This window comes from Dryobates pubescens, chromosome 22 (assembly GCF_014839835.1).
Source record: "Dryobates pubescens isolate bDryPub1 chromosome 22, bDryPub1.pri, whole genome shotgun sequence".
NCBI classification, from domain to species: Eukaryota; Metazoa; Chordata; class Aves; order Piciformes; family Picidae; genus Dryobates; species Dryobates pubescens.
This window is the reverse complement of record NC_071633.1, coordinates 15,214,926-15,234,087: the sequence shown is the minus strand read 5'-3', so window position 1 is coordinate 15,234,087 and position 19,162 is coordinate 15,214,926. Positions and strand designations below refer to the sequence as shown.

Genomic DNA, 19,162 nt, shown 5'->3' with positions numbered 1-19,162 from the left:
AGCCAGAGTCACCAGCTATCTGCCTCCTTCCTGCACACTCCTGGGCTCTGGAGAGCTCTGTAGGAACACCATGAACCACTGCCTGCCCTCAGAGGACATGGTAACAGAGCAGAAAGCAGCCACTGGCCACCCATTGGCTCGCTGCACCATGCAGGACAACCTAACCACAGCACCTGAAATCCTGAGGTCCTGCTTTGATCCTCCTTTGCCAGCCCTGAGCTGGGGAAAACAGTTATCTCCTGGCTGTGCTGTCCTGCATACAGCCCAGGCATGAGGGGTGGCCCTGCAGGAGATGCAACCCATGCTTAGAGACCCAACACCCCAAAAGTGTTACACAGTTAGAGCCTTCACATGGGACATGTTCTCCATCTGAGCTCCTGCCTCCAAGGGCTCTGAGCCACCTGCTCTGGATGCAGATGTCCCTGCTCATAGCAAGGGGGTTGAGCTAGATAAGCTTTAAAGGACCTTCCAACCCAAACCATTGCATGATTCTATGATACAAAGCCCCTGGAGCTAATGGTTTCATTGTCCCATCTTTCTTTCGCAGTGGCAGCATGGGCAGAGCTGATGGAGCTTCCAAGCTGAGTGCAAAGGACCTGTATGGTGAGTCCTGCCCTCTAACATCTGAGGTTTCCTAAGCAAAGGCATCTCTGGAGATCTGCACATGGCTGTTGGGCAGTTTTAGGCTGGAACCCAGCCAAAGCCACATAAATCCAAACCTCCAGACACAACAGGCTGGCCTGACATGTCAGCAGAAACACACCTTACCTCAGTGCCACCTCCTCCCAGGGCTGGAGCCAGCTGTGAGGCCAGCTGTGAGGCCAGCACAAGCTGAGCAGAACATTGCTTCCCCTCAGCTCCACCAGCCCCCAGGTCCTCTCCAGTTATGTTGGCAAGATAACCTGATAAAGGACCTAACAAAAGCAGGACTGTCCTCAGCAGGTTAATGATTATCTCCTTCTAACTACCCAGTGAACCCTGGCAGCTCCAGTGCCCTTTGGCTGGCTGGAAGCAGAGGGAGTTGGTAGGATGTGTGCTTGTGCAGAACCTGAGCTGCTGCTTATGAAGCACCCCAGCTCCAGAGGAGCCAGTGAATCACAGATCTGTTAGGGTTGGAAGGGACCTCAAGGCTCAGCCAGTTCCAACCCCCTGCCATGGCCAGGGCCACCTCACACTACAGCAGGTTGCTCACAGCCACATCCAGCCTGGCTGCAAACACCTCCAGGGATGAGGCTTCCACCCTCCAGGGATGGGGCTTCTACAAATTGCTGCGTGAAGAGAACACAAAGGTGTCAACACCACTTACTCCTGACCTCAGCAGCACTCTGAACACATCCCAGCTGAAGGCTTGGCCTGTGGGGTAGGCACAAAGTCATGTGAGAAGTCACCAACCTCAGTGGAGATCCTGCTGTAGCTGGAGATGTCCCTGCTGACTGCTGGGGGGCTGCACAAGATGACCTCGAGGGTCCCTTCCAACCTGATGCATTCTGTGATCAGCAGGTGGGGGTTGTCTGGTGGAACACTAGCAGCTTGGGGTGGGGTCTGACCCTGCCAAGTCTCCAACCTGAGAGCTGTTGATTGGCCTGGTTGGTGCTTTCATTGGGTACAACCAAGCTGTGAGTGCTGGGGAACCTGTGCTCCATCACAGATCTCCTTTCACAGGTGGGGAAGGTTTATTTGTCCTTGGGAAGTGACTTTGGTTGCTGAAAGGTTTTGGCCAGAGGTTTCTCAGTGTGGCCTGGAGCTATGACCCAAAAGTGACCTGTCTTGCCAGGAGAGAAGTGGTGGGAGCTGCACTTGGTGGATGAAGAGTTAAAGTCATCATTAACTTTGATGAGGAAGTCAACCATGGGAATAAAGTGAGAACAGAAATTGGTGTTACCAGCCAGGACTACCTGTGGTTTGGATGCTGCATGGTGGGCAAGTGCCAAGTGGGGCTTTGAACCCTGACAGGCACTTGTCTAGAGATGAAAGGCCACATGATGATCAGTATTTATAGGACCACAGGCTGTATGACTTGGGGCTGGTACTCATTTTATAGAATCATAGGATTGTTTGGGTTGGAAAAGACCTCTAAGATCATGGAGTTCAACCTTCAGCCCAAACACCACCATGGCCATCAAACCATGTCCCCAGGTGCCATGGCCACACATTTGTTGAACACCTCCAGGGATGGGGACTCCACTACCTCCCTGGGCAGCCCATTCACAAAGCAGCCTGGGAAGCTGGGCTGTTGTTGTTGGACTCAATGAGCTTAAGGTCTTTTCCAAGCAAAACAATTCCATGATAACCCTAGAAAGAAGCAAGAGGATGAGGGCTGGAAACTGCACGTTCAGGGGAGCTCCTCCCACCTCTGCTGGCATCATGGCTCCTGCTGTGCACTGAAAGCTCCAGCAGATCTCACCAGAGGTGGGGTGTGGGAGCATGAAACCCACAGCTGACAGCTGTGTTGGTTCCATCCCCTAGCAGCATCACAATCACACCACCAAGGCTGCTGCAACTCAGGGCTCCGAACTGACAGAGGTTTGGGATGGGATCTAACTGTGAGGACAAGGCTGACTTGGTGCCTCAGCATGGCAAGCCCTGCATGGGGCAGCAATGTGCCCTCCTGGCCAGGAAGGCCAATGGGATCCTGGGGTGCATTAAGAGTGTGTCCAGCAGATTGAGGGAGGTTCTCCTCCCCTCTGCTCTGCCCTAGTGAGACCTCACCTGGAATATTGCATCCAGTTTGGGGCTCCCCAGTTCAGGAGGGACAGGGATCTGCTGGAGAGAGTCCAGCAGAGGGCTACAAGGATGAGGAAGGGACTGGAGCACTGCCTGGTGAGGAAAGGCTCTCAGCCCTGGGGAAGAGAAGAGTGACAGGGGAGTTAACAAATTTCTGTCAATATCCGAGGGCTGGGGGGCAGGAGAGGCTCTGCTCACCTGCACCCTGGGATAGGACAAGGGGCAATGGATAGAAACTACAGCACAGGAGGGTCCACCTTAATATGAGAGGGAACTTCTTCAGTGTGAGGGTCCCAGAGCACTGGAGCAGGCTGCCCAGAGAGGTTGTGGAGTCTCCTTCTCTGGAGCCTTCCAAGCCCCATCTGGATGTGTTCCTGTGTGCCCTGTGCTGGCTTCTATGCTCCTGCTCTGGCAGGGGGGTTGGACTGGATGATCTCTGGAGGTCCCTTCCATCCTGTGATCCTGTGATGGTAAGGAACCACCCCATGATGCCTGCATGCCAAAGGCTGGCAGAGGGAAAGGCTGACAAACCACCTTTAAACCAAACACTGTTTCTCAAACACCTCATTTTCAACACCAAGTTGAAATCTTTTACATTTTTCCTGCCTGGACACACCCCAAAAGCAAATTTCAACAGGGATGGGACCTTGCTGACCAAATTCCAGCAGCACTTCAATGAGGACTTTAAGTCCATGAACCAAATCCTGCACAGAAGTAAATCAAGCTGCTGGCTGTTTCTGTGCTGTGGCTGAGGGCAGGCTGAGGTCTGCAGTCCTTTGCTGCCCACAGCAGCAGCAGTTGGCTGCCTCAGTGCAGTGCTGAACCAGCACATCCACTGGGATTTTCCTAAGCAGAACTTGAAGCCCATCACAGGCACTCCATGTGCCTTTACCAAAGGGCACCCTGCATGTATGAAACCAACAGGAAAATGTCTGGGTCCCCTTTGTGGTCAGATTCCCCCCTTGCCCAGCAGAGACTTCTGCTGTGAGCTGGCACTTCTAGGGGGGGAGGGCAGGCAAGAACTGAAATTCCCCTGGGAATGTTTCATAATGAAACAATTGACATCAAGCTGAGCTGGTCCTGACTGTGTGATTGCCTTGCTGCTAAGGCACCTTCAGCACTCACAAGACTTTGCATACCTCCATTTTCCTCCTGCACACTCAGGCTGGTGCTCTTCCTCTTCTACTCTGCTCCAGTCAGGCCACACCTGGAGTCCTGGCTCCAATTTTGGGTTCCCCAGTTCAAGAGAGATTAGGAACTGCTGGAGAGAGTCCAGGGGAGGCTCTGAAGGTGCTGAGGGGCCTGGAGCAGCTCTGTGAGGAGCAAAGCCCTGGGGCTGTGGAGCCTGCAGAAGAGCAGCCCCAGAGGGCAGCTGAGCAATGCTCAGCAAAAGCTAAAGGAGCTGGGGGGGGCAAGAGGCTGGGGCCAGACTCTGCTGAGTGGTGCCCAGGGCCAGGCCAAGGGGCAGAGGGCACAAAGTGGCAGGCAGGAAGTTGCCTCTGAAGCTGAGGAGAAAGTTGTTTGGGGGGAGGGTGCTGGAGGCCTGGAGCAGGCTGCCCAGAGAGGTTGTGGAGTGTCCTGGTGTGGAGAGCTGGCAACCCCCCCTGGGCACTGTGCTGCTGGGCAAGCTGCTGGGGGTGCCCTGCTGGGGCAGGGGGCTGGGGCTGGCTGAGCTCCAGAGCTCCCTCCCAGCCCTTATCATGCTGGATTTGGTGAGTCTGCCATTGCTGGCCTAACAGGACAGGAGTGCCAACTTCAGGGCCACGATGCTGTCTGAGATGTCCCCATCTCAACAGGAACTTCCTTGCTCTATTAAAGCCACCTCAGGTGAGACCCCAAAGAGTGATACTTAAAAGCATAGTGGTGAGGCTGGGGCAGAGCAGCAGCTGTGCACAGAAAGCCAGCTGGATGACAAAGAGTTACACTGGTGGGGAATCTGCTCTGAGGTGTTGAAGGACAGGGTGACAATAACAGAGCCACATAGGCTGACAGAGGATGCAGGCTGGTGGCTGGCCAGGCAGTGGAACAGGCTGCCAGGGGAGGTGGTGGAGTCACCATCAGTGGAGGTGTTCAAGATACATGTGGGCCATGGCACTTGGAGACATGGTTTGATGGCCATGGTGGTGTTGGGTTGATGGCTGGACTCAGTGATCTTAGAGGTCTTTTTCAACCCAAAGAACTTTGTTGCTGTCTACAACTCCCTGAAGGGAGGTTGTAGCCAGGTGGGGGTTGGTCTCTTCTCCCAGGCAAGCAGCAGCAGAACAAGAGGACACAGTCTCAAGCTGTGCCAGGGGAGGTTTAGGCTGGATGTTAGGAAGAAATTCTTCACACAGAGATTGGCCATGGGAATGTGCTGCCCAGGGAGGTGGTGGAGTCACCATCCCTGGAGGTGTTTAGGAAGAGACTGGATGAGGCACTCAGTGCCATGGTTTAGTTGATCAGATGGTGTTGGGTGATAGGTTGGCCTCAATGATCTCAAAGGTCTTTTCCAACCTGGTTAATTCTGTATTCTGTGATTCTATGGTGGCAGAGGGGAAGCTGACTGCCCTGGTGTCAGCCTTGGCCTCCTGTAATTGCCTTGATCCCCAAGCACACAGCACACTGCACACCACCACCTCTCCTTCCCTGTGCTGAGCACAAACAGATGCAGAGAGACAACCAAAGGCACCAGGGAATTATGCACAGAAATTGCCTCAAAGCTTTGAGATGTCTCACCCTGGCTGTACCCCCACCAGAGATGATCAGAGCTGGAAACACCTTCTAGGTGCTCAGCTGTCCCCAGAGGAGTTTCCTGGTTGTCACAGCCACAGATACTCATCCTTTCCCCCTCTCCTTAGCAAAGCAGCATCACATCTGCTCCACTCCAGGCTCTGGGAGGGTTTGTGGCTGCCTGGGGGGAGCCAGCCCCAGCTTGGCTGGCAGCAGGGTAATGGCTGGCACCTATCAAGTTGCCACCTTAGCCACCACACAGCCCCAGCTGGATTAATGTTAATGCAGACCATAAATAAATCAAGCTGCTTCTCCTCTTACTGGTGTCTGCTCTGAGCCCAGGTGAAAGACTGGGGGTGGGGGCAAAACCAGTGTGGCTCCAGCAGAAGTCAAGGGAAGGGCTGGAAGGAAGCACTTCTGCTGAGTGCTTCCCACAGTGGGTGTCTGATAGAATCAGAAGTGTTCAGGTCCAACCTCAACCCAGCACCACCAAGGCCACTAAGCCATGTCCCCAAGTGCCATGGCCACACATTTCTTGAACACCTGCAGGGATGGGGAGTCCACCACCTCCCTGGGCAGCCTGTTCCAACCCCTGACCACTCTTGCAGCAAAGAGATTGTTCCTAATGTCCAACCTAAACCTCCCCTGGCACAATTTGTGACCATTTCCTCTTGTTCTATCACCTGATACCAGGGAGAAGAGATCAACCCTCACCTGGCTCCAGTCTCTTTTCAGGGAGCTGGAGAGAGCAATGAGGTCTCCCCTCAGCCTCTTTTTCTCCAGGCTCAACACCCCCAGCTCCCTCAGCTGCTCCTCCCCAGCCCTCTTCTCCAGACCCTTCCCCAGCTTGGTTGCCCTTCTCTGGACCTGCTCCAACCCCTCAATGTCTTGCTTGGAGGAAGGGGCCCAAAACAGCCCAGGATTCCAGGTGTGACCTCACCAGTGCCAAGTACCCTGTCTCTGGTGACACCCAAACATCCCAGAGCTGACAACCTGGGCAGGAGAGCAGTGCTTATCTCACCAAACCTGTGAGACCAAGGCAGCTGGCTCCAACCTGCCCACCCCATAGCTGATACACTCATTTCTGGGAAAGACCCAAACTTTTGGGGATGGAAAAGGGCTTTTGGAGCAAGAGGAGCTGCCTGTAGCCTGAGCTAGGCTGGAGAGTTGGTGCTGAGCAGCCTGAGGAGGGTTCACTTGACACTGCAGCCCCTTGTAACCCAAGACAGGCTTGGCTGCTGTAACAGGACACTGGCACCAACACAAGGAGAAGAGCTGTGCCTGCCTGGCCTGGCCCTGGTGTCATCTGCCTGGGGAGCTGTGGGGAGAGGAGGCTCCACCAGCAGAGGCTTGTCCTTCCTGGGCAGGATATCCAATGGTGAAGCAGCCAATCTTAGAAGGGTTTGGGTTTGAAGGGGCCTTAAAGGTACCCCAACCCCCTGCCATGGGCAAGGACACCTCCCACCAGCCCAGCTTGCTCAAGGCCTCATCCAACCTGCCCTTGAACACCTCCACAGAGAGGGCATCCACAGCCTCCCTGGGCAGCCTGTGCCAGTGTCTCACCACCCTCACTGGAAAGAATTTCTTCCTTATCCCCACTCTGTGTCCCCTCTTCTAGCCCAAAGCCATCAGCCCTCATCCTGGCACTGCAAGCCTTGTAAAAATCCCCTCCCCAGCTCTTTTGTAGGCTTCCTTTAGGTACCAGAAGGTCTCCCCTTCAGCCTTCTTTTCTCCAGGCTGAACAAACCCCAGGTCCCTTCTCACATGACTTGTGCTCCAGACCCTTCACCAGCTGCACTGCACTGCTGCTTAGAGAACAGAACAGCCCTGGGTGCTTCAGCCCAGTGGAAGGGGAAGGCAGCTGAAGTGCTCCAGAAGTAGTGGGGGTGAATCAGGGCAACTGTCCCATGCCCTGTTGCTCTTTGGTCCCCCAGCCCACCACAAGAAAGCTCTGGGCAGTGCTGAGCTGAGGGCTCAGTCAGGGCAGTTCCTGAGACATTCACTCCCTGAATGGTTCCTTTGTCCTCCCCCACTGCTCCCTCGGTGCCATTGCAGCTCCTTTCTTCAGGTCCCCTTTCCCACCTGAGACTCCAGCTTCAGGTTACCCCAGCTCCCCTCTGATGCTGCCACCTGGGTGACCCTTTGATTCAAAGCCTCAGACATTTAATACAGGCCTCCAGCACCCTCACCCCAAACAACTTTCTCCTCAGCTTCAGAGGCAACCTCCTGCCTGCCACTTTGTGCCCTCTGCCCCTTGGCCTGGCCCTGGGCACCACTCAGCAGAGTCTGGCCCCAGCCTCTTGCCCCCCACAGCTCCTTTAGCTCTTGCTGAGCATTGCTCAGCTGCCCTCTGGGGCTGCTCTTCTGCAGGCTCCACAGCCCCAGGGCTCTCAGCCCTTGCTCCTCACAGAGCTGCTCCAGGCCCCTTAGCACCTTCAGAGCCTTCCCTGGACTCTCTCCAGTAGTTTTCAGTCTCTTTTGAACTGGGGAGCCCAGAACAGGATCCAGTGCTCCAGATCTGGCCTCAGTAGGGCAGAGTAGAGGGGGAGGAGAGCATCCCTTGACCTGCTGGCTACTGTTCTTCATGCCCCCCAGGATGCCACTGGCATGTTTGGCCACAAGAGCTTCTCAGTATCTTTGAATCCTCCACTGGACTCTCTCCAGTAGTTCTGTGTCTCTCCTGACTAGAAATGGGCTGTTGGATATGCCCAAGTACCTTGGGAACAAACCCTGTCTTAGCCAGCTCCTGCTCACGCTGCTGGCACAAACAGGCAGCGTTTCCTCCTCCCCTCGGGCTTTGCACAGCCCAGGAGGTGGCTCAGGTTTGTGTTTGCTCTTCAAGAGTGGGTTGTGTCTTCAGCTAATAAACCAGGAATGTGAGCACTTGGGGAGGCAAATATTGAGCGTGCAGAGGAGGAATCCAGCCTCCTGACACCTAGCAGCCAGCTGCCCACATGCCACCAGTAGCACAGCTGCCTGCCTGCTGCCGCAGACCATTCATCCCCGGGGCAGTCCCCAGCCTCAATGAGAGCTTTCTCATTCACTCCAAGAGCTTCCAGAGCACCCACTAATGAGCCAGCCATCAGCTACAGCCTGTGCAAAGATTCCCTGCAGCCAACACAGACGAGCTCTGGCAGCTCAGAAAGTACCCTGGTGCTACCAGGACAACCAGGGATCTTGATGCTTCACAAGAAGGTGCAAAGATGCTTCCAAAGTGGAGCTTTCCTTATGCCAGTGTCATGGGTTCAGTGACAACCAGCTGTGGGGATCCCAGAATGGGAAGCCTCTGCAGCAGCAGAAACAAGGAATAGATCTGAAGATGCTGTACTCCTGTACTGGGCACTGCTGAGGCTGTACCTGGGATACCAAGCTCAGTTTGGGGATACTCCAAGAAGGACACTGAGGGGCTGGAGCAGCTCCAGAGAAGGACAATGAAGCTGGGGAAGGGTCTGGAGAACAGGGCTGGTGAGGAACAGCTGAGGGAGCTGGGGGTGTTGAGCCTGGAGCAAAGGAGGCTGAAGGGAGACCTTCTGGCTCTCTGCAGCTCCCTGCAAGGAGGCTGGAGCCAGGTGGAGATTGGGTTCTTCTCCCAAGGGACAAATGTCAGGACAAGAGGAAATGGCCTCAAATTGCCCCAGGGGAGGTTTAGATGGGACATGAGCAACAATTTCACCCCAAAAGAGTTGTCAAGGCCTTGCTCAGGCTGCCCAGGGCAGTAGTGGAGTCCTCATCTCTGCAGGGGTTTCAAAGCTATGGTGCTGAGGCCATGGATTAGTGGTGCCCTGGCAGTGCTGGGTGAAGGGTTGGACTCCATGATCTTAAAGGGTCTCTTCCAACCTAAATGATGACTGATTCTGTGCCTCCTTGCTGGGAGCTCATACACAGCAGGTCTGTCCAGTGCCTCCAACCCCACAGAAGCTGGAGCTTCCTCCCACTTGGTGAGGAAGCCAGAACCTGTTGGATCAGCAGAGCTACTGCAGATGCGTGGTGGGAATGCCAGATCAGATCTGGCCCCGTGCTCAGGTCCTGGGAATGGATCATGGTGTTTCAGCAGGGCTGCTCCAGAGCACAGGCTTGGCTCATTTACATCATCTCCATTAGCATCCAGAGGCATCTGCTGCTCTGGAGGGCTGTGTCTGGACCTGTTGGTTTGGCAGAGCCCAGCTCCTGCTGCGCTGGGAGGTTACTACAAGCAGCATGTGCACTGCTAGATAACACAGAGATAACAGCAAGGGCTGGCAAGCTCCAGAAGCTGGTGGGATTGTCAGCCCCAGGTGAGTGGTTGGATTTGATGATCTCAAAAGGTCTCTTCCAGCCTCAACAGTTCCAGGACTTCATTAGGCAGTTCTCCTGGAGGCCAGGGAAATAAAGGAGATATCCTCGGTGTGGTAGTGCTGATGAAAGCAAAGCTGATGAACCTTGGGGCTCCTCACAGAGTGTTTCACATCCAACTTGTCCATCCCCCACATTTTCTGCTCTGGGGAGGATCAGGGAGGATCCTGTGTGATCCAACTGGCTCATTAATCAGAGGAGGGTGTGCATGGAGGGCAGGCTGGGTCATCCCCCACCCAGCTCTGTTTGTACCACAGCTGACTTTGGTCCTGCTGTATGGCAGGAGCAGCAGTGAGGTTTTGTTTGGAGCAGTTTAGGAGGTAAATGGGTGGAAAAAGTCTTGGGATTGAGCTTTGGGATCCCACCTGTAGCAGCCTGTAAGCCCAGCATGTAGCACCACAGATGCTCCCCCTGCCAGCAGCAGGAAAGAAGGGCTCAAACTGCCCCCAAGTAGAGAGTGTCAAGGGCTCAAATTGCCCTCAAACACCACAACATGCTGTCAAAGACTCAAACCCAGACACATGTTGTGTCATGGCAGTGCTGAGGCTGCTTTGCCCTCACTGACATAGAATCACAGAACTGTTTGGGGTTGTTTGGGTTGGAAAAGTCCTCTAAGATCATCAAGCCAGCACCACCATGGCCACTAAACCATCTCCCTAAGTGCCATGTCCACACTCTTCTTGAACACCTCCTCCAGGGATGGTGACTCCAGCACCTCCTTGAGCAGCCTGTTCCAATCCCTGACCACTCTTGCAGTGAAGACATTAGAATCATAGAATCAGTAAGGTTGGAAGAGACCTCAAAGATGGACCTCAAGTCCAACCTGTCACCCAGCACCTCCTGACTACTCGACCATGGCACCAAGTGCCACATCCAATCCCCTCTTGAACACCTCCAGGGATGGAGACTCCACCACCTCCCTGGGCAGCACATCCCAATGGCTAACAACTCTCTCTGTGAAGAACTTCCTCCTCACCTCCAGCCTAAACTTCCCCTGGTGCAGCATTAGAGTTCCTCATGTCCAACCTAAACTTCCCCTGGCATAATTTCAGGCCATTTTCTCTCATTCTGTCACCTGATCCTAGGGAGAAGAGACCAACTCCCACCTCCTTGCAAGAGGTCTCTCCTTTTCAGGAGGTCTCCCCTCAGCCTCCTCTGCCCCTGGTTTAGCAGAGGCTGTGCCCAGAGAAATGAACCCACTTCTGCCCTCCCTCGCTCTGCTCTCTGTCCCTAGAGATTCCAACCAAGTTCCTTCAGCTCTAAGCTTATCCCAGCCAGCAGAGTTTATCCCACTGGCTGATCTCCTGTGCACACAACCCATGGGGCTGCAGGGAGTGTTCAGTCACTCCTAAGTCCCTGCAACAGAGGGTGTTGCACGGACAGAGGGACGGAACTTGGCGCCGCCGCTGCGGTTTGGCCTCCTGGGCCACGCTGATAAGGCTGTCCCTCCAGGATGTGCATCGATCCTGCTCCTTTCCCCTTTCACTGCTCTTTCATCCTTTCCACTCACAGCATTATAGAATTGTTTGGGTTGGAAAAGCCCTCTAAGATCATCCAGTCCAACCCTCAGCCTAGCACCGCCGAGGCCATCAAACCACGTCCCCAGGTGCCGTGGCCACGCGTTTCTTGAGCACCTCCCGGGATGGGGACTCCACCACCTCCCTGGGCAGCCTGTGCCAATGCCTGACACAAAGCCAAACAGGATTCTCTCCCTTCCAGCCAGGATTACATCCTTGTCACTGGGATTTCAGCCCAGCACCATTCTGATCCCGTGGGTGGAATCCATCTCGCTGCCCCTGAGCTTTTTCCATTTCCTCATGCAGCCACTGGTGCCAGTGGGAAACATCATTCCCACAGCACTGTTTATCCATGAGATATTGGCAATGGATCACATTCTTCACAGAATGGCTCTTCAGTTTCCCCACAAATCTGGGTAGGAGGCAAGAGTAAAGCTGGCTGGCCAGGAAAGGACCAAACAGCTCAAGTGAATTCAGTTAAAGAACCATTTATAGGGTGGTTTTACTCCTGAAAGGGGCATCTGAGGGCTCAACTGGGCTCAATCTAGAGGCAGGAGAGGAGTCCCCATCCCTGGAGGGGTTTCAAAGCCATGGAGATGTGGTGCTGAGGGCCACGGTTTAGTTGTGACCTGGCAGTGCTGGGTTGAGGGCTGCCATAGGGCTGTGCTCCAGACCCCTCCCCAGCTTTGCTGCCCTTCTCTGGACACCTTCCAGCATCTCAACATCTTTCCTCAACTGAGGAGCCCAGAACTGGACACAGGACTCAAGGTGTGGCCTAACCAGTGCTGAGTACAGGAGCAGAATGACTTCCCTGCTCCTGCTGGCCACGCTGTTCCTGATACAGGCCAGGATGCCTCCCAGGGCAGGGTCACCCAGAGTAAATCACTCAGGAACATGTCCAGGTGGGTCTTGATATTCTTGTGATGCTTATTCATCACAGGGGCATTATGCAAAGTCTCCACCTCCCAGAGCCAGGCTCTGGGTTGGATAACACCTTACTGAGCTCAGGTCTTCTCTGTTGCAAGAGGCTGTGGAAATGCAAAGTGTCCTACAGGAGAGGTGTCAGATAGACCAGGAGGAAATGAGCTCCTGCTGCTAACTGCCAGCGGTCACTCATGCAAAATTCAGCAGGCAGAGGACAGGGCTGTGCAGAAGGGCAGGGGGGGAGCTGCCCAGAACAAGCAACCTGACTTCTGAAGTCTTTACTGGTCAAGGGAGTTCATCTGTCCTCCACAAAGCATCTCCTTCGGGCCACAAAAATCAAACAGCCACAGGTATCTCTCTGCAGGCATAGAATGGAACCATGCAGGTTGGAGAAGCCCTCTGAGATCATTGAGTCCAACCATCAACCCAGCACCACCATGGCCAGTAAACCAGGGCCCCAGGTTTCTTGAACACCTCCAGGGATGGGGACTCCACCATCTCTCTGGGCAGCCTGTTCCAGTGCCTGAGAACTTTCTGGGAAGAAATTGTTCCTAATCTCCAACCAACACTTCCAGGCCATTCCCTCTCATTCTGTCCCCTGACACTAAGAAGAGCCTGATCCTCACCTCACTCCAGCCTCCTTGCAGGGACTTGCAGAGAGCCAGAAGCTCTCCCCTCAGCCTCCTTTTCTCCAGGCTCAACACCCCCAGCTCCCTCAGCTGCTCCTCACCACTGTTCTCCAGACCTTTCCCCAGCCTTCTCTGGACCCCCTCCAGCCCTTCAATGTCCCTTTTGGAGTGAGAGGCCACGTCTTAACTTCTTCCCATGTTTAAATCAAAACTGCATGCTAGAAGAGGAGGAGCTTTTGGTGTTCTGGCACCTTGCTGTCCCCAGATAGCCTGGAAGTTCTCAGGCTGCCTGATTTTATTTGCAGATGCCAAGAGGGATACACAAAAATAAAGTGTTTCCATGGGTGTGGAGGCCAGGTAGGAGCCAAGGAGGCAGAAAGGACTGCAGAGGGAACAAGCAGAGATTTTAAAGACAGGGAACATGCAGCAATGCTCCCATTCCTCACCCTGGACACACTTTCATGGCATCTTGAGACAACACAGAAGCACTTTGTTCTACTTCTGCAGCTCCTGAAGACAATGCAGACATGTCCCCAGTGAGAATCAACAAGAGGGAGGGGGAACATCTGCATCTTCTCCCTGCCTGGAGCTTGCTTCTGCCTGGCTGAAAATGCCTAAAGGGGCCTTTGCTCCCCTCTGAGTGAGCTTATTGGCAAGTGCAGGGGATGGGAAGTGGAGATGTGCAGATCCATGAGGTTCTAACAGGCCCCAAAAATTCCCAAGAGCCCCTCTGAACACTTCCTCAGAGATGCATCTGAGATCTCCCCTGACCATGACAAATGCAGCTCCTTCCAGCTTGGAGAATGGGGCAAAGGCATGGGAAGGGACCTCAGAAAGTTTGCAGGCAACCAGCTGCAGCCCTACCCATTACTCCAGCTCCTACCAGAAAAGCCACCCTGCAGCCTGGTAGGCTGTTGTCCCACCAGAAACACAGACCTATGCCAGCCTCCCTCTGGAAAGCCTGTCCCCCTGCTTTATCTCCCCATCCTTGGGGACCAGCTTCTGACAAGGCTCTGTACCCTTCCTTGCAGATCTCAGAGAAGTTTGCCTGTCCTCATGTGAAAACTCTTTGTTTCCAGACCCACAACTTCTAAAGAGGAGGGGATGGGAAGGCTTATCCAGCTTTGTCTCCATCCCACACAGACTTGGTATGCCCTGCTCTATCTCCCCATCTTTGGGGACTACCAGCTCCTGACATGGCTCTGCACCCTTCCTTTCAAGTCTGGAAACATTTCTCTGTCCAAATGTAAAAACCTCTTTGTTCCCAGACCCACCACTTCATCCTTTCCCACTCCCTTCTGGGGCAAAAAGAAGAAAGGAGGGGATGGGACCTCTTATCCTCCAGCTTTGGTCTCCATCCCACACAGACTCTGTGCTCTCATTTCTAGGAGCGTCATCTATTTACATGAGAATTGCTTGGTGAGGAAATTGAGGTTACTGAGAGAGAAAAAAGGCAAGGAAAAAGTTGCTCCTATCAGACCCAGCTCCCTGTGGTGTGTGTTGCCATGTGCCCTCTTCCAGCCCTTGCCCCACATTCCAAGTAGGGCAGGTTGCAACTCAAGCAGCCTGCTGAGAGACACCGCTGCTGAGCCTTCAGCGCCAGCCCCAGCTGGAGGGGAGGCTCTGCTGAAGTATTCATTCATTCACTCAAGGTCACTCCAGAAGCTAAGTGCTGAGCAAGGAGCTGTGAGGGAGGTCTGAGGGCTTTCCCCTCAAGCTGTCCTTGCTCCCATGTCAGAGCTGGTGGGGTGAAAGGCTGTCCTGCCAAGCTGGAGACACGGCTCAGACTTGAAGAGTGCTTGACAAGTGTTACAGAGCATTAGAGGCCAGCTTGAAGTCAGCTCCTGTCAACCCTTGTCAGGCTCAGAGGGAAATCACAGGATGCTTTGGGTTGGAAGAGACCTTGAGGATCATCTACTTTCAAACCCCCTGCCATGGGCAGGGACACTTCATACTAGAGCAGGTTGCTCAAAGCCTCATCCAATTCTGGTCTTAAACACTTCCAGGGATGAGGTGTCCACAGCTTCTCTGGGCAACCTCTTCCAGTGTCTCGCCACCCTCATAGTAAAGAACTTCTTCCTAGTGTCCAGTCTAAATCTACCCTGCTCTGGTTTCAAACCATCACCTCTCATCCTATCACTACAAGCTTTTGTCAAAGTCCCCCTCTGGCTCTCCTGTAGCCCCTTCAGGTACTGCAAGGCCACTACAAGGTCTTCGTGGAGCCTTCTCTTCTCCAGGCTGAGAACAGACCCAACTCCCTCAGCCTCTCTTCATAGGAGAGGTGCTCCAGCCTTCTCATCATCTTTGTGACCCTCCTCTGGACCCTCTGCCACAGATCCATGTCCTCCACAGCTGGAATCAGTACTCCAGGTGGGGGTGTCACAAGAGCAGAGCAGAGGAGCAGAATCACAGAATCAACCAGCAGTGTCTCTCTCCACAGGTCCCTGGGCTGTCTTTGCATGCTCTCCATGCTCCTTCAGCCACAGGCAGGTTTGCAAACACCTCCCAGCCCTGCCTCTTCAAGGGAGGTACCAAGAGGAGCTCAGTTTAAAAGCTCTTCTCTGCTGGCCAAGGAGAAAGGTGAAAGCCTCAAGATAAATCCCAAGGGGAAGCAGAGCTTCAAGCCAGGGCTTGTTCTGGAGGGACACCTGCTGGCAATGCCACCAAGCCTGAGCTGAGCTCAGGACTCATCTTACAGAATCACAGCATTGTTTGGGTTGGAAAAGACCTCTAAGATCATCGAGTTCAACCTTCAACCTCAGTTTTTCAGCACATCCTCCCTCCCCCTTCCCCCAGCTCTCTGATTTTAGGACAGCCAAAGAAACCCCAAACTCCCACTGGGTGTGAGCTAAATTCAAGTAACCTGAAACAGGAGCTTGCCAGGGGTTGGCTGGAAATCCTGTCCTGTTCCAGGCAGGACAAATCGAGGCATGAAGCTGGATGTTGCATGCAGGGACATGCAGAGCCACGAGGAAGGCCAGCTGCAGAAATCCTCCTACCTAAAAGATCTTTCAGCTCCTGTCAGCTCTCAGGGAAAGCAGCAGATCCAGGCCAGTTCTCTTTCCTCTGCATGGGATCTCCTAGCAGGAGGCTGAAATACCAGCTCTGCAGGTGGGAACTGAGCGCAAGGACACCCCCCAGGACTAAGCCAAAGCTCCAGAGCGGTGCTTTGGGGTTTGTTTCCTGCTCCACTCACTGAAGGATGCTCTGTTTGCTGCACTTAGTCCTTGCTAGGACCCTCCTGCATGCAAGGCTTCAAGGAGAAGGCATGTCAGAGCTGGCAAATCACCCCCCAGACACCACTCAGGCTGTAATTCAGTGTCACATCTTCTCCATCACTCTCAGCAGCTTTAGGGACTGCCGCCCATTCCAACCCTGACCCTCATTTCTCCATCCTGTTGCTGCTTGTCCCCAACTGTTTGTGCAACAAGTTGGCTCAGGCAAGCTCAGGGAAAGGGATGAACAGGATGTGTGGTCTGAAATCCTGTGGAGCAGCAACAGGAAGCTGCTGGAGAACCCCACAGTGGGGGTTGGAAGGGACCTCTGGGGAACATCTAGTTCAATATCCCTGCTAAAGCAGGGCACCCCCAGCAGCTTGCCCAGCAGCACAGTGCCCAGGGGAGTTGGAAGCTCTCCACACAAGGACACTCCACAACCTCTCTGGGCAGCCTGCTCCAGGCCTCCAGCACCCTCCCCCCAAACAACTTTCTCCTCAGCTTCAGAGGCAACCTCCTGCCTGCCACTTTGTGCCCTCTGCCCCTTGGCCTGGCCCTGGGCACCACTCAGCAGAGTCTGGCCCCAGCCTCTTGCCCCCCCCAGCTCCTTTAGCTCTTGCTGAGCATTGCTCAGCTGCCCTCTGGGGCTGCTCTTCTGCAGGCTCCACAGCCCCAGGGCTCTCAGCCTTTGCTCCTCACAGAGATGGTTTCAGTTTAGCTTCTGCTGGTGAAGCTGGTTTCAGATCACCCTGAGCTTGGAGAGTCACGCCTCTGGTATTCAAGCAAAGCATTTACTAGGAGTAATAAAGCACCAATTAACAACCAGTGAGTGCTAGCTGGCAGGGCACATTTTCATAGGATTCCATCCAGCAGCCTCATGAACTTCCCAGCACTTCTTTTCCCCCAGCTGCTCTTTACTGTCACTTCCCAGTTACGAAATGCAGGAAGTGATGGAGGTTTGCTGCCTCATAAAAACATTGCACAAGAAACTGAGGTTCTGACTGGTTGGACCTCAACCCCTACAGCTCTTCCTATGCCTAGGGACAGCCCTTCTCTGCAGCTTGCCAGGAAATGCAAGAAAGGAAACTAAAAGTGGCACAGTAGCTCAGAGGGCATCTCCTGGAGGACAGTTCCAAAGGTTGTTACAGCCCAAACCAGTGCCTGGTGATTGGGTGGTTTTTGTTCTCCTCACCACATGCATGTCATAGCCTTGTGCCAGCCTTCCCCAGCCCCTCCTCACCTCCCCAGCCCCTTCTCACCTCCCCAGCCCCTCCTCACCTCCCCAGCCCCTCCTCACCTCCCCAGCCCTCTTCCAACAACTTCCTTCAGCATTTTTCTGGGGCTTTTGTTGAACCTCCTCCACACAGGGTGCTGACCCCCAGGAATCAAGTCATTAAGGGGTACAACCCCAGTGTCTGCCTACACACCTGATGGATGGAATCCCAAACTCCCAGCACAGAGGGGGTTGGAAGGGAGCTCTGGAGGTCACCCAGTCCAACCCTCACTGCTAAAGCACAGTGCCCAGGGGGGGTTGCAAGCTCTCCACACAAGGACACTCCACAACCTCTCTGGGCAGCCTGCTCCAGGCCTCCAGCACCCTCACCCCAAACAACTTTCTGCTCAGCTTCAGAGGCAACCTCCTGCCTGCCACTTTGTGCCCTCTGCCCCTTGGCCTGGCCCTGGGCACCACTCAGCAGAGTCTGGCCCCAGCCTCTTGCCCCCCACAGCTCCTTTAGCTCTTGCTGAGCATTGCTCAGCTGCCCTCTGGGGCTGCTCTTCTGCAGGCTCCACAGCCCCAGGGCTTTGCTCCTCACAGAGCTGCTCCAGGCCCCTCAGCATCTCCAGAGCCTCCCCTGGACTCTCTCCAGCACTTCCCAGTCTCTCTGGAACTGGGGAGCCCAGAACTGGACCTAGAACTCCAGCTGTGGCCTGACTGGGGCAGAGTAGAGGGGGAGGAGAACCTCCCAAGGATCTCCCAGAGCTTTGTTTCAAATTTCACGTTGTTCCCCACACTCCAGTTGAAGCTGTAAGCTCAGTGGCTATGAGAACACATCTGTAGCACCCCTTCACAAGAGCTGCCATTCTCAGCCCCTCATATAAACAGCCCCTACAATGAAGGTTTTTTTCTTCCTTTTCTTTGCAGAACAAAGGAAGAAATACTCCAACTCCAACATCATCATGCATGAGACTTCACAGTACCATGTACAGGTGAGTGTGCAGTGGAAGGTGAAGGGGCTGAAAGGAAAACAGCAGGGGGAGATGTTGATAATGCAACCTTTCCTTTCTCCTGGACCTTCATTAGGTCAAAGAGTAGTTAGGATCCTTCTTACCCTAAGTGGTTCTCTTCACACCCTAAGAGAGAAACATCAAAGCTGCTTGAAACCTTACAGTTCTTCTGCAGAGTTTCCCAATGCCTGGAGATACATCTGTCTCCTGAGCTTCCCACCCAGCTGGGTCCATTCTTTCCAGCTCCTGGACTGTAGGACACACTTCCAGACTTAGCTATGTGCTGTAGCTTCCCTCTTTGAGCTGTGGGTCAGTGTGGTCCTGCCAGCCTGGCCCTAAGGGCTGAGCCTACACAAGCCCTCTTGATCACACAGAACACACTACTGAAGCTGGAGTGAACCTGGCTTCCCACCCAATTCCCTCAAGCACTGAAGGGAAGGAAAGAGCCTGTAGCAGCTGGAGCACAGGAATCTCTTCATCACAGACCCTTGGAGGAGATAAACCAAAGGACTGTGAGTGTACCACAAGTCCTGTGACAATTCTTCTCCCAAGACTAACCCCACTCCTTCCTACAAGTCAGAGGTTTCAGGTTGACTGCACCCCTCTCCATTCTCTCCTCTCACACATTTCCCGCTCTGTCAAAATCTCCTCTCCTGCCATCTCATTTCTCTGCTGCTCCTCTCCAACTCCTTGCTTTGAAGAGCAGCAGTGGTTCCACCATGGTATGGCACTGTTTGGAAGAGACCTGTACCAAAGGCTCACAAGTTCCTAGCTTGTCCCTTTTCTCTTGCTGGGCTACAATTAGGACACGAGGGCAGCAGTTCTGTCATCTAGCTGTGAAGTGTGACACACTTGGGAGGTCACTTTCTCAGGGGCTTGCTGTGGG

The 19,162-nt window shown here is 54.1% G+C and overlaps 1 protein-coding gene across 1 annotated transcript in view; it reads left to right on the top strand.

Annotated features, from left to right (window-relative positions):
- The window catches only part of EPS8L2 (EPS8 like 2), a 41,396-nt gene that overhangs the window by 347 nt on the left and 21,887 nt on the right, over positions 1-19,162 (top strand). Inside the window, exons 2-3 of the mRNA XM_054171888.1 lie at positions 548-603; positions 18,194-18,258. Coding sequence (XP_054027863.1) covers positions 548-603; positions 18,194-18,258 — 121 coding nt within the window. The remainder of the gene's footprint in view (positions 1-547; positions 604-18,193; positions 18,259-19,162) is intronic.